This window comes from Myodes glareolus, chromosome 15 (genome assembly GCF_982192425.1).
Source record: "Myodes glareolus chromosome 15, mMyoGla1.1, whole genome shotgun sequence".
In the NCBI taxonomy this organism is placed as follows: Eukaryota; Metazoa; Chordata; class Mammalia; order Rodentia; family Cricetidae; genus Myodes; species Myodes glareolus.
The window spans coordinates 26,737,549-26,759,424 of NC_142040.1; the positions used below are offsets into that span (position 1 = coordinate 26,737,549).

Below are 21,876 nucleotides of genomic sequence, written 5' to 3' on the forward strand. Positions count from 1 at the left end.
AGTTGCTCTCCCTGCAGATATTTGCTGTCTCCTATAGTGGAGGAGCAGGCAGGTTCTCTTCTGCTTGGACGTCAAGCACAAACTGCATTAATTATCTTAACTGATGGTTGGAGTACAATTGTTGTTTTATAAAGGGAGCTACCTCTTAGTTTCTTCCCTAAAGAAATACACACCCACTCAGTCTGGCCACCCCCCATCTGTACTGTATCTCCTCTGATTCCTCAGAGACATATTCCTCCCTGAGATGGAGGGACAGTCTGGGACAGAGATATAATTGGGGGAAGCCCTTGAGACAGAGGGGTAGGTCAGGGCAGAGATATTGTCTGGGGGAACCCCCGAGATAGAGGAGTAGGTCAGAGCAGAGATACAGTATGGGGAAGCCCCTGAAATGGAGAGATAGATGAAGGAGAAAATCTGTCTGGGAGGGCGGTAGCCCCTGAGATGGAAGGGTAAGCCAGTGCAGACGTACAGTCTAGCGGAGAGTCTGGAGTGGAAGTCAGGGCAGAACCAATCTAAGCAGTGTGGGATCTAGGGACAGTTCTGCTTTTCTACTCTCGAAGATCTGCAAGGTCTCTTGGACCTGAAGTACACAGGCATCTAGAAAGTTCTCTGTGGAACCGGGGTGCAGAAAGTACCCAGAGAAGTGCCCTCCGGGCCTAGTGCTGCAGTGAGCTCTCGCTGCATGTTCTCGGCCTCCGTTCACAGACGACTACACCCTTCTCCTCCTCAACAATGATGCGTCATCCGTGGTCCCAAGAGCATGGATAGTCAGCTGTGTAGCTCAGAAACTCCATTTTATCTCTTCTCTCGGGTTGCTTAGGCTCTTGATGTCTGGCCCACGGCACCAGATCCTGTAGCAAAGTGAAATCCCAGCTTTGACATGAGAGACAGTTGACCCAATACAGGGAGAACAGGAGGTGGGTGACCCTTCGACATGGTGTTTAGGTTCTCTCAGAAGGCCGGAATACAGCTCCTCACCTACAGAGTGTTGTCTGTTATTAGGCAAAACAATTTGGAAGATAAAAGGCATTCTCATCAAACTTAGCTGGCCCTGCTCCAATGCTTAGACATTTCTGAAATAGCAAGCCCTGTAGGTCACCTTGACCAAGCCCTTATTTCCTGAAAGCTCCAAAAACATGCTGCCAGGTTCTTTTTCTTCTCATTCCCACTTCCTTACGTGGCATCCTTTGAGCTAGTCTTTGGTACCATCACCCCTCCTTATTTCAGCAGACTTTCCTGGCATGTATGGGTTACATGTCATGTAGGTTCCTCCGTGTGCATGAAAACCACAGGGTAGAGAGATCTGTAAAGTCCAAGGTCCCAGTTCACATCTCAGAAGGGCAGCGTAGTCTTGAGATGGTCTGTGGACTTTGCTTCCTATATGCTTTGAGCGGGATGGAAATCTGGCCCTGGGTGAAGGCTGCAGGGGACTGGAAGGGTTAGAGACGAGATGGAGGCCACTTGTTCGTTGCTATGCTCTTCTCAAGCAGCTGAGACAAATGTCTGGCCAACCACATAGCGATGATGGGGAACGAGCCTAGGCAATTACACCCAACTTTGATAGTCATAACAGAGGACAGTTAGTCTCTTCCAATGATTGACATGCTGGGGGAAAAATGATGAGGCTTGCTTCACATCAGCAGGGAGCTGGCTCGACTGCTGCTCCTCCCAAATTTTCAATGAGGAAGATTCTTTTGGTAATAGAGTCTAATTTCTTGGGATCTTCACCATTAAAACACCCTCCTCAACATAAATCCTTCCTCCTGTTGTGGCGCAGACTCGTTCTCACTGGAAACAGCTGTCCCCAGTGGGCAGAAATGTTTGCTGGCTGTAGACTTAAGCATTAACAACAGGATGGAAAATTAGTGGAGAGGGAAGTTTTCCATTCTGTGTTTCTTTCACACACACACACACACACTTATATGTCATATATTTATTTATGACTGCCCTTCTGGACTCTTGCTATTGGCTCGACTTCTAGACTCCTTGCTGCTGGGAGCCAGCTGGAGTTAGTCCAGAGAGCCAGCCTGTAGACTTAAGCTATGTTTCACGAATATGCTTCCCACATTCTGCGTAAGCACACAGGCCTTGATTTGGATACTCTCCTTGTGGTGGCTGCACTCCATAATAGCAAAGAACCAGCTGCCGTCTTTGGAAAGCCGGTCCAGGAAAAGCTTCCATCCAGAATTTCCGGGACAAATTCTCTTTTGAGATGGGTGAAGCCCGGAGCTGCCTAAGTTATGAATCACTGGGTCATCTACAGCCTTTTCTACAGCAGAGGCCTGAAGGCTGGAGGCCCGGGAGTGGAGCAGAAGGGTGAAGTTGCCTCGGAAAGGGTCTATCCTTCCTCTCCCAAACGGACTGCTGGCTGTTCGATGCACCTGAAGGAGAGAGACCAGGCTGGGCAGTTTGCAGGGATTCAGTGCCCCCGGGGTCAGGGTTATCAGGCTGGCGTGGAGGGGGTTAAGGCAGTGACCAGATAGCAGCCTTTTGGCAGCAAAGCCCTCCTCCTAGGCAGAAGGAAGGATATAGCTGTATGAACTGCCTGCTTAACAATGCCCAGCATGTCCCCAGAGGCCCGCCTACAAATAGATTTCATCTTGCTTTCTCTTGTACTTTTCGGAGTTTCCTGTTTTCTCACGGTCCTTTTGGACAGTTTACAGTCTCTCTCTCCCTCCCTCCCTCCCTCTCCCTTTGAGGAAAGGAACACCCTTCTTATTAAAGAGGGAGAGGGGGAAGAATGTACAGGAAGGGCAGCCGAGCCGAGGCCATTCTCTTGGACCGGCTGGAACTCTCTGACCTTTCCTCTCAGGATAGCAAAAAAAGCTTCCTGGGGCATCTTGTCTCTGAAGCTCACCTCAGGCAACCGGAGCCAGGTCCAGTGCTGCTTGGCCTTCTGGGCCTCTGGACTCAGCCAAGTGGCTGCTAGTGCCATTGTTCCATCTCTCTGCCCACAGCTGACCTGGGTGGCAGCTGCTGCCTCGGGGGCTCATGGGAAGCAAGTAACTCCAGGCCCTGTACCGCGGGCTGGGCAGATGGGAAGAGCACCGGGAGGCCAGAGCAAGGAGGCTGAAGCAAAGAGGACATGTGACAGCTGTTTCAAGGGCACGCTGGACATCAGAGAGCCATCTGGTGGACTCCCCAAAATCCTGTGGTCTATCGTGAATCTTTGCTTTCCACCCACGAATCCTGGGCTGAGCTTCTATTCAGTCCCAGGTCACCTGGCAGGGATTTAGCCAGAAGATTCCCTTTCCGTTCCTTTGATGTTTGAAAAGGGACAGCACCCTCGCTGGGCGGCTCACATCTGGAGGGATGGTCGTGGAGTCTCCAACCCTTCAGCAGCACCTGCACTAATGGCTCTCTTACTTTGATGCAGACCTTATTAGATCGTTCATCCAGTCCCCGCTTGGGAGGGCACTTATATTTTCAACTCAAGATTAAGGGAAGCCTTCACTTCAGCTACTGATTTTTCTCAGAGGAAAAAAAAAATGAGTTTTGCCATTCCCTCGGCACTCTTCCTCCTTCCGATCTAATGCCCCTCTCCAGCATCGAGGGCATCCAGGACTCCATCAGTAGCAGACCCAGGGGCTCTTTCTCTACCCCCTCTTCACTGTCTGAGAGGTGTGGCTCTCTACACTTGGGCATGGTCATGTGAGGACACTCTTCCGGGAACAATGGAGGAGCAAGTGTTCCGGATGAGGACCACAGGGCTTGGTGGGGGTCAGAGGTGGAGGAAGAAGCTGAGTGAGTTGTGAATGGAGGACGGGTGCTTCATTCAGGTCCTCTGTGACCTGACTCCACCTGTCTGACACGGAGGGTTGCAATTCACAAACTGATGTGTGCGTCGGCTCGTGGGGAGATGAGGAGGAGCAGTAATGGCTGTATTTTAAGATTTCGTATGGGGTGATGATATTTCCTGACTTGTTTATATATTCGCCCAGCCTAATGCTTAACTACTCATTAAGGGTATTATGTTTGTAGCTCTGTGCCTGATCCTGAGCTTGGTTACAAAGGAAATTGAAGTGACCTTTGAATTGAAAACTGCTTGGGCCACATTTGGGACCTCAGAGTTGACTTGCCTCCACTTACCCCCATTGTGACACCCAATAGCTACCATCAGTCATACAGGGGTAACTTGATTATAAAAAATTAAGCTTGCCAACAGGACAAAAACTAGCTTCCTTTACCAGTCAGACAGAATAGAGCTGACCGTCGGTCATGCCCCCCGGTGTAATTTCCTTTAGACTACTGGGATTACTTTGGAGGATAATATAATGTCTTGTTTTGCTTTGTGTTTTGAGACAGGGTCTCTCTATGTAGTCCTGGCTGTTCTGGAGCTCATTATGTAGACCAGGCTGGTCTTGAACTCACAGAGCTCTGACATTATAATTTTAAAGTCCAATATAAATTTAAAAATAAGCATAATGTCCCCATATGCCACTAAAATGTCCCAAGAAGTTCCAGATTAAATGAATTGAGCCAGAAAATCTGCAGCAGAATAATTCACTAGGTTTTCAGAAAGGATCTAAAGGGCAGCTTTTCTGTCTCAGTTAGGGTTACTATTGCTGTGATGAAACATCATGACCCAAGCAACTCGGAGGAAAAGGGTTTCTTTTTCAGTTTACACTTCTAGATAACAGCCCATCACAGAGGGAAATCAGGGCAGGAACCTGGAAGCAGGAGGTGATGCTGAGGTCATGGAAGGCTGCTTACTGGCTTTCTCCCCCTGGCTTGCTCATCCTGCTTTCTTATAGAATCCACGACCACCACTCACAATGGGCTGGGCCCTCCCCAACCAACCACCAATCAAGAAATCGCCCTGCAGTCAGATCTTATGGAGACATTGTCTCAATTGAGGCTCCCTCCTTTCAGATAACTCTAGCTTGTGCCAAGTGGACATAAAGAAGAACCTGCAGGACCCCCAGAGGTGGCCTTTATAATGAACACATACCTCTGAGTGTAGACTTATGGTGAGGGAAATTGATAAGTGGGTCCTTGAGGATTGATGGGTGGGACTGTGAGGCAGACAGATTGCAAGACCTTTTCTGGCCCCATGTTCCAGGTATGATGGGTATGACAGCCATAAGCAGTGGGTCCTCACCACAGCAGCAGCAGGTCCCTCACCCGTGCTGCAAAGTAGGCTGAAGTGTCTACAGATATTCGCGAAGATACCTGATACTTGTGCCAAGGCAGGACTTAGCACACATCCTTCAAGAAAGGCCTAAACTATGTGTGTGTGCATGTGTGTGTGTGTGTTCATGTGTAGACCATAGATCAACCTCAAATGTCATTTCCAGGACTCTCTCTCTCTCTCTCTCTCTCTCTCTCTCTCTCTCTCTCTCTCTCTCTCTTTCCTCGGGGACCTAAGGATCACTAGTCAGCCTAGGTTGGCTGTCCAGTGAGTCCCCAGGGACCTGCCCATCTCTACCTTCTCCACACTAGTGTTGCAGAGGCTTACCACCACACTCAGCGCTTGGCTCAGGTTCTTAGGCTTGGACAGCAAGCACTTTACAGCTAAGCTGCTGTCCCAGATCCATCTCTCTGATGGAGCATTTTCAGGCCAGTCCAGAGTCTAACTAATACCTGAGCAGAGAGATAATAACCAGAAGAGGAATGTCTCGACCACAGAAGCCAGTTTGGAAGGTCTTCATCCTATCCTCTCAATGATGTCTGCCTGCTTTTGAGCGGAGCATCCGACCTGTCTATGTCTGGACTTGCCCAGTGATTGAGCTGATCTTTCAGCCTTCTGCTTCTCTCTCCCACTAGAGGTTTTTCCTTATTTAAGTTCTTCTCCTGCAACATGCCCCACTTTCTAACTGAGGACCTGTCGCATGTCAAGCACACCCAAGGCAATGGCAGCAGAGCCTCCGCAAACCCCGGGAAGCGTACTTTCAGAATTGCCTAAGCACTGGTCCCAGCAATCACACCAGCGACACACCTCTAAGCACTCAGGAATCATCCCACAAAACATAAGAGGTGTTGCTTTTCCTTAAAATGTAACATGAGTCTTTAGATCTGAAGTTTTATTCCTTAGTTATATAGAGAAGTGGGTTAAGTAAGCTAACAATTATAAATTTACAAAAACAAAAACAAAAAACCTCGAGACGTCCAAAGCTGAGTACATCTCAGTGTCTTCATGAATCCTGTCTAGTGGGAATAACGGAGGGATCGACCCCTCACATGGCTTCTCTAGTGGAAGCTGGGATTAGATCCATTTTCTCATCCTTTCTCTTCTTGGGGTGTCATTTTTGTTCTTGCCCTCTTACTCCGTGCAGGGGTTCACATGCTATGCAAGCACTGCACTGCCAAGCTGCATCCCAGACTTTGGGGGTCCCCGTTTTCTAATGTGTGTGGCTTACAGTGACTCTGAGTTTAGAGGTCTGCCTAGGACACCAAATTCATTCTTGCTGGCAAGGAATCAAAGGAGAGAAATGGTCTTCAAATCTTCAAATACAAATCATTCAAGAATACTAAGCCAGCCACTCATAATCTGTATGTGGATTATTTGGGCCGGCTGTGCAGCCCCAAGCTGGGTCCTCTTATAGCCAGCATTCTTTTGCCTAGCCTCCCAAGGTCAGTCTTGTCAACTCTCCCCAGTCTTCCAAGGTTAGCTCCACTGCCCTTCCCTAAAGAAAATAGTGTTGTTGATAATGGAAAATCAGTCTAGAATCTTCCACATTAGCCTTGAAGGTCTCTCTCAATGAGAATGAGAAGGGAAAGCTTATGTGAGCCCCAGGGGATGCCGTATTGCACATTCTCCTTGTGGAATCTCTCAACACGTGCTGCTGTAACCACTCCACTGCCCGTCAGAGGCTGAGGACAGAGGGGACTGCTCTGCCTGCCACCAGTTAACACACTAGCTTAAGCACAGACACAGAATCCTTCTTTCTCTTCCGCATAGCACAACCAAGGAAGGGCTGGAGCTCCCAAACATTGTTCTCCTGAAGCAAAAGGATAGAAGGTGCCCCAGAGTCACTGTTGTGCCCTTCTTTCTGCAGAGACTGTCAGATTTGCTCTTGAGATCCATCAAGTATGGACCCAAGCTGGGTGGCTCACAGCTGCCTGGTCGCATGTGTGCATATAGGCGCACACAGGTACATTTACACAGACTCAGAAATACACACAGGTACATGATTTTTAATGCTTGCTCGGAAAAAAAAAATTTCACTTCCTTAAATCTCCACCCAGAGAAAAGATAGCTCCTTACTTAGATTTCTGTTTCTTTTAATTAGCCATGTAGTGAGTTCGAGGTCAGCCTGGACCACATGACACGCCTCCACAAAACAAAACAAGCTTTAATTTAGGAGCTTTGAGCTCTGGTCCTGGAGTTTAGAGCTACTGGACACCTGTGTCTCGGAAATCCCGTCCACCTGCTCCACTTCGGAGCCTGGGCAGCACCTGGCTCCTCCCTGGTGGCCGGGGGGACATTGCCTTTGGAAGTAGTTATAGCACCAAGCAGTTTTGGCCGCTGCTCTCCAGATGTGCCCCCTCCCCCGAACACAGACTCTCCCCGGAAAGATCACTGTGTCCTGGTCTCTGTCCCCAACAGCTGTGTGGGAAGGAATTCAACCGCATGCACAACCTGATGGGCCACATGCACCTGCACTCCGACAGCAAGCCCTTCAAGTGTCTCTACTGTCCGAGCAAGTTCACACTGAAGGGGAACCTGACGCGCCACATGAAGGTCAAGCATGGAGTGATGGAGCGAGGTCTTCATTCCCAAGGTACTCCCTCCACCCTGGTTGGAAGCCCTGCCCACATAGAAGAGGGATGTGCTTTTATGGGGGCTGGGATGATTCTTGCCCTAAACAGGGGATGTGTTTTAATGGCCACAGTAGAGCGGGCGTGAGTAAGGGTCACAGAGGCAACTCGGGAACGCAGTAGTGATGCCAGAGGTACGGTTATTGGTCCCTTTGTCTCACACACTCCAAGGAGAGCTTTATCTCTTTAAATCCTCCAAGTCACTCCCAGCTGGAGAATATCTGTTATTTCCATTTTGCACATTGAGAATCTGAGACTTCCAAAGTTGCTCAAGGAAAAAGGACCAGAGTCAGGATTTGAACCCCAACCTTTCCAACGTAGTCTCTATTAGATCTACTCCTCATAATGCTAGACGACAAGGGATTTTTTCTTCCAAATTTTTTAAAACAAACAATGATGAAAACAGTATGGGTCCTCATACTCTGCCCCAGCATAAGTACATTTGCCGTGGGCCATGTTCCCCTTCTGTTCACTCAAGGGCAGTTTTCCTGTTGTCCCAGCTCCACATGAGCAGGGTGTGTGTCTCTCCTGCTGAGTCTTTGCTGAACTAATGAAAAGTTCTTGCTTATTTTAATTCCTCGGTCCCAGGCCCTTGCCAATGAAGACTTGACGTTCTAGGTCCCTTGAGTGCGTCAGGCCACTTCGTCACCCAATCAACCAATCTTACAATAAATAGACAATAAATGCACCCTAGCGAGGGCAGTGACAGAGCAGAGGGAATGAGGCCACCTAGGCTTTCTGGGTGTGTCTGGTGTCTCTGTGTGTGTGTGTGTGTAGAAGACGGTCAGGCAGAGCTCAGGATAAGACTATCAGCAGCATCTTCACTCAGTTCTCCCAAGTTCGTGAAAGAGTCCATGACACTCCTCAGTTTGTATCCGAGGAGACCAGGTCTCACCAGTGTAGTTTGAAGGCAAGGCTGGGATTCTAGCTCTAGGTTTTCTGGGTCAACCGTGCATCTGTTTGCCATCCCTCGCAGAACCAGGTGACCTGTTTGTACTTACAAAGTGAAGTGGACAGGCACACACATGTGTCAGATGCATATCTGAACACACAACAAGAAGGAAGATAAGCATAACTTGGGGTTTTTCACAACACCCCGAGTTCATGGTGGTCCCCACTCAGGCAGCTGTGGTCATCACAAACAAGGGCTGGAGTTTATGCAAAAACTTTGGAAAATACTGGTTAAAAGGAGCTGTTTTTTTGTTTGTTTTTAAATTTTTTTTATATATATTGAGATGGCCTTCCTCTTTAACCGTTCCTTGAATCTCTGGCTGGTCAAGTCACCTCTAAAGCGAGGTATGGATTTTTCTAAGTAGAAGAGACAGCCATAGCAGGAAGAAGCCAGTTTGCTATCTAGAAATTTGATGTGATCACTATGAATTTGCCCCACATTGAAGGTCGCATCTTAACAGGAACCTAGTGGTTCTGTCACGTTGTGGGACAGGGAGAGCATCACTATGTCATTGCTCTGAAAAAAACTAACAGATTTTCAACAATTTTTGCAGCTTCATCTATAAATGGTAAATTTGTGTGTGTGTGTGTGTGTGTGTGTGTGTGTGTGAAAAGAAATCATTAGGAAGCTGAAAAGATCCCTCTTGTCCCCTGACAAGATTAAAGTTATAGACAGCTGACGTCATTGTCCCTCAAAATCCCTATTCCTCCTTTCTTCACTCCAACCCCAGCCTGCCACCTCCCTTCTTATTTCTCAAACCCTTAGTGTCCCTGCTGCGTCTCATGGTCTGGTTTGGGTCACCACAGTCTGAGGCCTTAAACCCGAGATGACATGAGCCATTATGCCCACTGTTGACCAGGAAGCCCATCTTTCTAGGTACCCAAACATCACCCTGCCCAGTAAAGGGACATCTATGATCCCAAACAGGGACTTTGTGGGCTCCTCAGAGAACCTCTCCTCTCTGCATAAGGACCATGGACTTGGAGCAGCCTTTTTGGTACCACATGGAAGAGCTTAGGTTCATTTGTCTTTGTTTGAGGATGAACTCTCTTTGCTGTTGCTTTATTTGTTGTCAGCTTAATGCTATCTGTGAAAATAAAATGAGAAATGCTTAATGAGTGAAGAGGCAACGCAGTAACCACTTCAGAGTTCATCCAGTTTTGAGATCTGAGCCTACATCCTTCCAGACATTTTTGGTAAGGAAGAATGGGAAGAGAATGCCACAAAGACTGAAAATATCTAGAGAACACATGCATGGTCCTTAGTAGCCATCTGCATCACACAGACATGACTCATTGTATAGTTTATATGCTTAACCAAAATTTAGATACTCATTTTTTTACATATTCAGTATAATGAAAAAAATCCATACATACATGGTGCTCCTCTCCCCCCTCACTTTTTAATATTTTAAATTCTCAGTAGGGCATACATTGCCAGGTTTGCCTTAAAGGGTTGCACGGATTACAATCTTCCTGTACCATGTACTTAATAGGAATCACGCTCCCCTGCCTCGCCCTGTTTATAAAATGGACAACCAGGGTGCTTAAAAAGCCTTGGGCACTCCTTTACTCAGGCACGTGAATTCTGCTTTGGTCCTGCAGGTCTGGGCAGGGGACGACTCGTCCTGGCGCAGTCCACTGCTGTCCTGAGGAACCTGGAGCAGGAGGAGCCGTTTGATCTTTCCCAAAAGCGCAGCGCAAAGGGGCCAGTGTTCCAGTCGGATGTGGACAGCACACAGAACTGCCTCTGCCAGGAGGAGGAAGAGGAAGAGGATAGAGATGAGAGCCACAGCTATGAGGCAGAGTCCTACAGCCCCAGCCTGGCACAGGAGAGCCAGCAATCCTGCGCGCCTGAGGATCTGTCCAACAAGCAGGAGCACACCTTCCAGGGCCCCGGGGAAGGATGCAGAGACGAGGATGCTCTGGAAGAGCCACGGGAGGAGAGTGGCGAGGACCATGAAGGCAGGGACATAGACTGCGCCATCACAGACGAGCCCCTGGGCAGCAGGCTGTTGCAAAGCGGTGGGCAGAGCCCCCCTTTTTCCGATTACTTATACTTCAAGCACAGAGATGAGGGTTTAAAAGAATTACTGGAGAGGAAAATGGAAAAACAAGCAGTCCTTTTGGGTGTCTAAGTGGACGGCTTTGAAATTACATTTGGAAAATGAGATCTAGGCAGTTCAAATATAGCTTTCTGCATGAATTGTCGTTTGCTGGGGACAGGCGAGTGGTGCCAGTCTTTACAAACGGCTCAGACTAAACGTGCAGGTGACACAAAAGCCTCTCAGGTCGTTCCTTGGGCACTTGGCAACTTCATACAGGTGCAGAGGCCCCCAGTGTTATTTTACACATCATCCACATGAAGAACAGAGCTCTCCTCTAGATACCTAACTGCAAGCAGCACCTCAAGGTGCTTTTAGAAACTGTTTTCTTCTCACACGCAATAGGGTAAAATGTCTTTCTAGTTGCCAAACTGTGGTGCTCATGTTACCTTGGCAATAACTCTTTAGTTGCATATTTGAAGGTTACAATACCATAGACAAAAATATTAGCAGTTGTATATAATAATAGCCTCTATTAAATAGTAGAAACGTGGGCAATGATGCAAGAGATGGGCTTTAGGGAAGGCTGTTCTCAAGGAGTTCCTGCAGATGTGACTAGGGCTTCAGGAGAAGGTAAATCATTTTGACTGAGCTCTTAGACGCCTGGCTGGTTACTCTGTTTTGCCTCAGCTTCACTGGTCAGTGGGAGATTTGGAGCACCCCCGTAGATATCTGGACAATGCTTGGTGGTCCCAAATCTTCAGACCAAATCCCTGTCTCAAGAAGAGCTTCCTCACAGAGACCATTGACACCTCGTTCTGAGGCCTCATGCTCCAAGAAGCAACTGAAAGGCAAGTTGCCACAGTGAGCAGTGGGGCTTGGGCTATGAAATGGGGTTCAAGACTTCTCCCTAAAATAAGCTCGACTTATTTAGGGTAAAGGAATGATCACCCACTAATGCTATAAGCAGGACCTGAGTTATGATCTCAGAGCTGGCTACATGTGAGACTCATCCAGAAGAAGCTCTAGAAAACACTGATGTAGCTAGGCATGGTAGCTCACAGCTATAATCCCAGAACATGGAAGACTGAGGCAGGAGGGTTGCCTCATGTTTGAAATCAGACTGGGCTACAAAGGAAAAAAAACCTCTCTTAAAGAAGAGAAAGAAAGAAAGGAAGGAAGGAAGGAAGGAAGGAAGGAAGGAAGGAAGGAGGAAAGAAAGGAAAAAAGGAAAGGAAAGGAAAGAAAAGAAAAGAAAAGAAAAGAAAAGAAAAGAAAAGAAAAGAAAAGAAAAAGAAGCAAAATCCACCCATGGTAGGGCCTCGCCCTATAAGGTTCTGGCTTTAACACATCTGGAGTGCCACCCCCCAGTACTGGGAGTTTCCAGATCACCTCTAGGTGCCTCTTAAAAAAGAAGCGCACAGTTCTCACATCCCCCAGTTCTGTGTCTGCTGGGACGCCTTCTCACCGCCCTTACATATTTCTGATCTTGACTTCAGACTCACTGAAGAGGACAGGAGACCTGTAACCACAATGCTGACTTTTGCTTTTGTTCCTATTCTGTCACTCTCCCAAGGACACATGCATGCACACGCACACACTATGGACATACATTTTGTGTGTGTGCACCTGAAGACAAGGCCTGTGATGTTTGTAGCCCCCAGTGTGTGGAAAGACATATGTTGGCTCTTGTTCTTGCCCAGGGGCTGGAACTGCTGTTGCAGGACCTGTGAGCATTATGATGGCTGTGTTGGCCTATCAACTGGGCCTTCTTAAACCCTGCCACCGTGGGAAGCAGCACTGACAGGACATTGCATTCATGTCGCTGAGTCATGGTAGGTACCAGACTGTGCTCGCGTAAAGCCTGCCTCTTGGTTGGGAGTGCCAACATTCTTGGTAAAGTCAGGTTCTAGTGACTGCATTGCTGCCTCTCCTCCCAAAGTACCCAGCACATTCCTTTAGAAGATCCAGTCTAGCTCTAGCCGGATGCGGCTTTGCACATCAGCCAAGCTGCTTCTCCATGACCCTCATCTTTTTACTCCTGTGCTCGGAGAACCTCTCACCCATGTCTCCTGCCAACATCCTAAAATTCCTTCCTCTGTCACAACTGACTGCCACTGTGAAACACAAAGGTTGTATGTGTTTCCTACCCCACCTGTGCATATCCCAAGGGCACAACACCTGCAAAAGGATGGATGATGGAGAGAATGCCCTGGGCTTCTATGGCCACAAACACAACTCTGGACACAGAGCTGTTGCAGGTCTTCAGATTCGCAAGATTCCTTCCATGTACTATGAATGAAACTTTTAGGTGCCTTTGGTAAACGTGCCAAGGAAGCTTCATTCAGGAACCAAGAGTTGAGGACCTACTAGGTGCTGTGTCTTATCACAGTTCCATATACTTCCAGGTGCTTTCTGGGGATGTCCTGTTGGACTGAATGAACCAGGAGAATCTAGAGGAGCAGAATCTAGTCCATACCAAACAAACCCTGTGGGACTGTTTGAGGAATCAGTGTGTCAGAGAGAGAGAGAGAGAGAGAGAGAGAGAGAGAGAGAGAGAGAGAGAGAGAGAGAGAGAGAACACGGACAAGAACAGTGGTTTACGAGCATGTTTTGAAGAGTGGGAAGTCTCATCACAGGGCCCTCCAGATGCAAGGAAAGAGATACCTGGCCCCTAGGCCCATGCCACTCCAGGCTTCCTCTGTGTGCTGTTAGCATCCTGAGCAAGATTTCCTGAAGGGAAAAGAGAGATCTTGGGAAAGTAACCACAATGTAGAACAGCCTACGCTAATCCTGGCTCTAAATTCCATTTCCAGGTATAAAAGACTTAGTAGGCTTTAACCAACCCAACCCTGCAGCAAAAGTGAAGCCAGCCCCAGGTTTCATGTGTGGAAGAGGCAGTAGCCCCCCTTTACGACTATTCGCCCAAGGTAGCCACTAGCATCGGTTCCTTACTTCGCAGAGGTACCCCAGTATGTTTGATCAGTTTCCTGACTTTGGATGAGGTGTGACCAACCTTGATCCATGATCTGATTAATCAGATACAAATCTGAAGTAGGGCTCATGGGGCCAACCTCGGAGAAAAAAAGAATAACATCATCCAAGGTCACCAGCAAAGCCAAGCCATGCTGTTTGTCGCATTGTCGAATTCTGGAAATGGATCAGAGCGGAATACTTCCCTGGCTTTTGACTATCACCACTTTGAACCAATGAACAGTCCAGCCAAGTGGCATATTTGCCTCTTATCCTTTTTATTCAGGTTTATGATGGTCCTCCTTATTGCTTTTGTATTCCTCTTTCATTCTTTTATTTTTTTTAAACTTGGATATCCCTTTGGCACTGACACTGGAGTCAACTTTTCCTAAGCCAAAAGGAGTTAACGGGTCTCTCTGGATATATGTAGCTGCAGGAGAAAGCTCAATGTCTGTATTTATTGAGTCCCAAAGACAGTCAATAAAATATTCACATTGTGTTTTGAATTATGACCTTTGTCTACTTTGCTGAAACAAAATGTAACCAAGCTAACATTTGAAATCCTTCATATATTTGGACAACATCACAGTAAATGTTGCTTTTTATACAGAATTTTGGCTTGCCAGTTAGAAACTTAGCCTCCAAGGGTCTAGCGCCCCAAGTTGTGAATATTGCTTCCTCTTTCCAGGCAGTCTACCTGGAAATGGCGTGTAACCTATATTTTGTTAATTTAAGCAAATAAAAACATGTTGAAAAGAACTGTGTTACTTATTTGCAACTACTTGAAAATCGGGAAGGAAGCTGCCACCGTCAATAGCTGACTCCCATCATTACGCCCACAGTCTGGAGGAAGGGTTTGGGAGACTCCTGCCCCAAGACTTTGGAGAAGAAGAGTGAAAGTCAGCCCGTGTGCAACCAGATGACTGCGCTCATTGTTCTGTCCCATTCCGGGTTCGTGGAGTTAAGAGGTGAGATTATCTCCATCTGAATCCAATAATAAATAAATAAATAAATAAAATCAAGACAAGAGGCAGCAGACTCCAGAATCAGAGTACTCAGACCAGGCCTCTAGTCCTCGACCAGGCTGCTTGTTTTGGACTTTCAGCTTCAAACCTCTGCAATTTAGACCAGACCTCAGTGTGTGTTAGTTTCTTCATCTGTAGCTCAGGACTAGGAGTTATTCCTTCTTACTTGGGTTACTACTGTGTGGGTTAAAGGACTTAGACCAGGACGCTAGACCATCTTGGGCTCACAGGTTATGCTGTGAAAGAATTAGGCATGGTAATGGCCAACAGCATGGCCAGAAAACCAAGAGGTCATTTTTCTTCCTCTCCAGGGAACCCACAAAGCCACGTTAGCACAGGTTAGCAACTGTTTCAAGGAGCTGCCCTTTAAAAGACCAGGTAAATGTGCAGCACACTCTATTACATGTCAGGCGCTGTGCTGGGTGGTTCACACAAGAGGTTTCATCTCAGCCTAACAGCCCCAGGAGACTAACACTATCCTTTTAAACCTAATGCTACTAAGAAAGAAGTGGACATTTAGGAGAGCAAAACAATTTGCCCCCCAAACACCTAACTACTAAGTTTTTCTTACGTGCCTCAAAGCACATGATTGGCACAGGGTTGGTCCCCTGGAAGCAGATGCAAAGACAGATATGGAAGTAAGATGCTCATTAAGACTAACACGAGTGAAAAGGGATGCAAGACTTAGCAAGCAGGCTTTTCCTACCCCCCACACTCCAGCTATCCCCACTCTGCACTCATCAACAGAGGTGGGCTACCCTGAGATGAGCAGACCCCAGCATTGGACTGACCCTAGGCCAGTAAGCAGCCGGAGGCTAGCACTCTCAAGCGGCTGCATGCCTTTCCTTGGAGGGAAACCGGGAAAGGGCTCGTCTCGGTGCTTCCCAGTGATACCCCCTCTGACATCACTCCAGGCTTCTTCATTGACCTTCTCTGGCAGGTTCTGGTAGGCCTTTCCTCACGTTGAAATCTTAAAAGATGAAGGTGAAAGCAAATTCTAGCCCTTGTACCTGCAATGCATCAGGGTCCAAAGTGTGGGGATTCTCCTGTTTCCACTCCTAGTCCCTGGACACGTTCAGCCTTCCTACTGAACAGTAACACCCTTAAAAGTCCTTGATCCATGAATATACTGGAGGATGGGACCGAGTCTTCACAGACTGTTTCCTCTGAGAAGTACTCTAGGAACATTCGTTCCTGGGTATCGTGTATGTGGTACAGCCCATCTCTTGGCTTTACTCTAGAGTCATGCTTATGGTTCGAAGTGATGGTGTGTGCGGTTCTGTGTTGGTAGAACCAACACCCCATCGCTGACTTGCACGGTAGTACAGGCTAGGTTCTTACGTGCAGCAAAAAGCAACTTCCACAAGGAATCTGTGTCTGTTCCTGCTGGCCCTTCGGGATAAAAGGTAAATCTGCCATCAAATGATCGTTCTTCTTAAGCAGTGGGGTCATAGGGGAGGCTCAGTGGGAGCAACTGGTTAGGTCTTGGTCAGTGCAGTTCAGGCGGCCAAGCCTATAGGCCACCCCACTCACACACACACATCTCTGCTGCAGTGGCTACTTCACGCAATGTGTTCTTTGTTCCAGAACTACAGTGGCTATCAGCAGAGGCTGATGCCCACTGGCAAGGTCATTTTACGTGCCATGTTATTGAATGTCTCTCCCATGATGGGTATAACATGTTGTGCAAAGACTTTCATACTTTTATTCATCTCCATACTCCTATCCACATAGTTCTCCTAGATGGGGGATAAAGAATACTAATGCATTATTGTTCTGTTTTCCCAGAATGTAGCAGGAATAGCCAGCCTGCGGCTCAGTTCTGGATAGAGTCTTCATGTATACCCTCTTAAACTTCATGAACTGGGCCTCTAGTTTCCACATTTCTCCAAGAATTCTTAGTGCTTTAACTCTTCTCAGAGCATCTGATGGTTTTTCCAGCCCAAAGTCCCAAATTCTTCCTCATTTCTCCTCCAAACTTGTGCCAAAGGCCTGAGAACCACAAGTTTCAGCAGTAGCCCCACTTTTTCTTTTCCTTTCCTTTATTTCCTTTTTTTTTTTTAAAAAAAAAAAAGAGGGTTTCTCTGTATAGTCCTAGCTGTTGTCCTGGAACTAGCTCTTGTAGATTAGGCTGGCCTTTAACTCACAGAGATCCACCTGCCTCTGTCTCCCAAGTGCTGGGATTAAAGGTGTGCGCCACCACTGCCTGGCCAGCAACACTTCTTGACATAAGTTTTCTGTATTAGTTACTTTTCTTATTTCTGTGGCAAAGTACCATGGCTGTCTTGGCTAGTATTCTATTGTTGTGAAGAGCTACCATGACCAAGGAAACGTTTACAAAAGAAGGCATTTAATTGGGTCTGGCTTATAGTTTCGGAGATTTAGTCCATTATTTTCATGGCAGGGAGAACTACTGTATGCAGGCAGATTTTGGAGCAGTAGCTGAGAACTACACCCTGATCTCTAGGCAGAGAGAGAGAGAGAGAGAGAGAGAGAGAGAGAGAGAGAGAGAGAGAGAGAGGACTCTGGAATTGGATGGACTCTCAAAACCTTAAACTCCTCCCCCATTGACACACTTCCTCCAATAAGTCCACACCTCCTAATCCTTCTAATCCTTCCAAATAGTGCAACTTCTTGGTGACTAAGCATTCAAATACCTGAGCCTACGGGGCCATTCTTATTCAAACCACCACAGTGACAAAGCAACTTGAGGATGGGAGGGCTTTATTTGGCTTATAGCTCCACGTCCGTCCGTACCTCTGAATAAATGCCATTTAACTTGAAACCTGAAGGACCAGAAAGGCAGCCATGGGAAAAAGAACATTAGGGCTTTCTAGATGGTGTCTACCACATGGGCAAAGGTCCTATTGTATAAAGAAACATGGCAGAGGAAAGACATGGCCACAGGAAAGGGACAGTAATACAAGGTGAGGATGATATAAAAAGTCATTGAGCAAAGAATATAATATTCATATTTTTGAAATTCATTTTAACTATCACATAAGAGAACTGTTTGAAAGATAGCCAGAAGGATGCTGGGAGATATTCTAGAGGCAGCTTTAATATCCTGTGAGAGACGATATTACAGTGAGGTGATAACCAAGAATTAAAAAATAGATATAATGGCACATATCTGTAATCCCAGGACTCAGGAGGCTAAGGCAAGATGATGAGAGTTCAATAGCAGCTGAGAGCGAGGCAGGGGGAGGGAAGATGGAAGAGTTTTGGAGATTCTTTGACTTACTATATTCAAGGAGAATTTAATAGCAAAAACTAAAAGTGGTCGGGGTGATGTGACAGCTGGTAAAGTACTTGTCTTGCAAATGTGAATACCTAAGTTTGATGGTCCAGAGCTCATGCATGGGGCAGGCCTGGGGGTGGGTGTCTAGATGTAGTTTATATAAGCCTGCAGCAGGAGAGGTAGTGAGGGGTGGGGCCCCTGTGATTGCTGACCAGCCAGATTAGGCAATTTGGCAAGCTCCAAGCCGGACAAATAACAAAAAACCAATTGGAAGGCACCTGAAGGACAGCCTTCACATTTGCACACCTAAAAATATACAAGCATGTCTGTGCACACACGTGCATGTGCACACGCACACACGCACACACACGCACGCACACGCACGCGCACATGCACACGCCACACACAATAAAATGTATCTTTTTCTAAATACAAAAAAAAATGCCCCTTGATATGAAGTCCTTTCATCATGACTAAAGGGATTGATTAGAGTCTGTAGTTCTCTTGGTGCCCACGCTCTTTCCTTTGTGGGCAGAAGGTACACTTACTAAGTAAGCACCGCACTGTGCAGAATTAAGTCCATCCGTTCTCTCCGTTTTCTTATAGATTTCAGTTGGTGGAAACTAAAGCAGACAAGAATTGCACGGGCACAGTGCTGGGCATAAATGGCTGAGCATAGAGTTAGAGAAGCCACAAGGCCAGGGCGCAGAAGCCAGACCCTAAGACCCTAAGGGGCTGGGAAGAGCCCTTTCCATCTCCACGGCTCTGGACTACCATCTACGCCTGATCCAGCCAGGAAAGCAAGTTCGTGAAAAGGAACTTCCATTCTTATAGGAGAATCCACTGCTCAAATTCGTTTTCATTACAAAATACAATCAATTCTGCAAGCCCAGCTATGTAGAAATGTTGCTTCAATGCATGCCTTACACCTTAGTAAGGTGAAGAAAAATACAATGCTGTTATGGTATAAGTCACAGAGACAATTGTTCCTGGACATCCTGATAGCACTTTAAGAAGAAACCAAAAACAAAAACATGTGGAAAAAATTTGTCTCCGCCCTTAAGGAACACACAGTTCTGACCCAGACTGTGGAAAACAGCAGGATATAGCTAGATTCTCTAGAGCTCATTCTCCAGATCCCCAGAGCCTTACATCTGATACATCCAAGACTCTGCCTGGGAAAACCTAGGTGTGTTCACAGCTGCTTTATGTAAAGCACGGTCACACACCACACACACATAGATCACATACACTACATACACACATTACATACCACACACACTATACTCACCCAGATCACACATCACATATACCACACACACACCACACACACATTACACACCACACACATCATATACAACACATCACACACACCACACACACACTACACTCACATAGATCACACACATATTACATACCACACACACTGTACTCACCCAGAACACACATCACACATACCACACACACACACATTACACACCACACACATCATATACAACACATCACACACACCACACATATAGCATATCACACATACCACACACACATATTACACACCACATACATGCCATACATCACATATCACACACAAACCACACACACCCCCTCACATATAAACACACCCATACACATATCACACACACACCGTACACATACCACACACACACATAATACACACACATCACACACCAAACACTCAGCATATATCACACATAAGATACACCCCATATACACATCCATACCCCCCATATACACACACGCATCATATCACACACACACACACACCACACATCATATATACCATACATCACATACTACATATGCTACACACACACACACACACACTCCCATTTCTTTTTCTTTCTTTTTTCTTCTTTGTTTCATATCAGTACAGCGCCAAGAGCAACCTCCACACCCACTACTACGAACTCCCTGTGCGAGCAGAGGAAGACAAGCCCCTGTGGTAGCTGGGGTGTGACCCGTATGGGATCCCTGGGGGCCCAGTATCAGTGGCGCTCACGGCTTCCTCTTCCCTGGATGCAACAATATATTAAGGGAGAAGAGAGAAAAAAAGAGGTTGGCTCTTTTCATGATTTTCCTTTTTAAATTTTTGTTGAAAGAGGGCTGTGTTCTCTTGATCCTTCAAACAAATGGAGGGGAAGTGGAAGCCCAAAGATTTCTCTTATGTTCCCCCGAGAGGGTGGCTGTGTTTGTAGTGCGATGTGGGAAAAGTCCTTGTGTATCTGCTGTATTGTCATGTCGCACCAAAGTGACTTGTGCAGGGAAACATGGGTCAAATAAGATTTCTGTCAGGGAAGGAGAAGGAGTCATGGCCTGGAATCAAAGACCTCAGTTTGCCCTTCATCTCTAAGACCTCCCCAACCTCCACCCTCCATCTTTATCCCACGATGAAAGAAATGCAAGAACATGCTCTGAGCTTGACCCAAACAAGCCATCTGAGCTGAAGTCCTGTTATTCACAATGCTCCTCGTTTCAAAGCAGGTGACAGGGTGAGGGGTTGGCCGAATTATCCATAAATGATAGAGGCCACGGGGAGGGGAGGGGGCTGTTCTGGCATCGTACCTAAGAATCCTTTCTAACTGATGCTTGGCATATGTAGCAAGTCTTTTTGCATAGTGGACCTTAATGAACGAATGGTCTTTGGAAGGAAAAGAGATACATTAAGAGGCATATGGAAAAACCACAAGGCTATTGCTTCCAACCAGTGATTCCTCATAGTAAAGCTGGCAAATAATTTTGCTTCTTTCTCTAGAAAGTCAGAAGAGTAAAATCAGTCTCCAACCTTGCATCAAACGAGGGGACAGATGAGGGAAAGCCCATCCGTCATTCTGGACTTGCGGAGACAACCGTGTCACTCATGGTCTACAGAGAGCTTCCCTTCCAACCCGGAGCAAGTCTAGTGAGGAAAATGGCTTCACTTGGACTGGCAGGTTATTCAAGTCAGAATAATACGTAAAGCACCCAGCTGTCATTTTGCAAGACGGTGTACATACAGATTCGAGTCAATTGCCATTTCTGGCACTTTAAAACCCAATTGAAAATAAAAGAAACACGAATTCTTTGGCAGTGGGAAATTCCTTCTGGGAAGGAAAAGCAAAATTCAAGGCAAGGTTATGCAGAACTTTAGAAACGGCTTGCGACAATGCTACTTCCTAGGGTATGTTCAGAAACCATTCCTCAAGTGCCGATGCTGTTCTCTGAAGAGAGCACAGCTGACGGAGGCCAAGTCCCTCAGCGGTCACCCGAAGCCCCCATCTGAAGGCGCAGATAATTTCCTGGGTTGTCAAGGGCTTGGGTGTCTCCCACTGTTCATCTCCCCACTGAGCTGAAGGAACTCTGGATTTTCCATCTCAGCTTTCTACTCAAATGTTTTGCTTTCCTCCAGAAGAGAGCTCACTGGGCAAAGGGCTGGGCCAGGTTTTAGAGCAACTGGACTTCGGCCACAGCCACTCTCTCTGAGTCTCCCTGGGGCATTGCGAGAACACTGACAGACTTACTCGGAAGTATGAACTTACGCGGAAATCTTCAAGAGGATTGACACAAAATGCTGCTACACAAAAATACACCTCCTTTCACAGTGGTAATTTTTTGATCCAGGGTCTATCATAGCTCAGGTGGGCCTCAAACATCCAAATAAAGCCAAGAATGGCCTTGCAGTCCTGAACCTCCCACGTCTACCCGCTGAGTGCTGACAAGAGTCATACTTTACCACGCCCAGCTTACGTGGTGCTAGGATCAGATTAAGGGCTAAACAAGCACCCTACCAACCAAGCTACATCTTTAGTCTGTCAAAATTCCAGAATACTAGTATGGGGAATCTAGAAACACTGCTCCTCCTGAGACATCAAATAAAATAGGT

General features: G+C 46.9%; 1 protein-coding gene and 1 long non-coding RNA gene across 3 annotated transcripts in view; one reads left to right on the forward strand and one right to left on the reverse strand.

Moving 5' to 3' along the window:
- Znf366 (zinc finger protein 366) overlaps nt 1-14,489 on the forward strand; it is a 63,923-nt gene extending 49,434 nt beyond the window's left edge. For both annotated transcript variants that reach the window (XM_087896822.1, XM_048441548.3), the window contains 2 exons: nt 7,550-7,724; nt 10,318-14,489. In XM_087896822.1, coding sequence (XP_087752948.1) covers nt 7,550-7,724; nt 10,318-10,850 — 708 coding nt within the window. In that variant the 3' untranslated portion in view covers nt 10,851-14,489. The remainder of the gene's footprint in view (nt 1-7,549; nt 7,725-10,317) is intronic.
- Nucleotides 1,919-3,110, reverse strand: LOC146891630 (uncharacterized). The gene is made up of 2 exons (XR_014997094.2): nt 2,858-3,110; nt 1,919-2,381 (listed from the first exon to the last, which is right to left on the reverse strand). It is a non-coding gene; the product is annotated as an uncharacterized LOC146891630 (long non-coding RNA).
- Nucleotides 14,490-21,876: the final 7,387 nt, after the last annotated feature.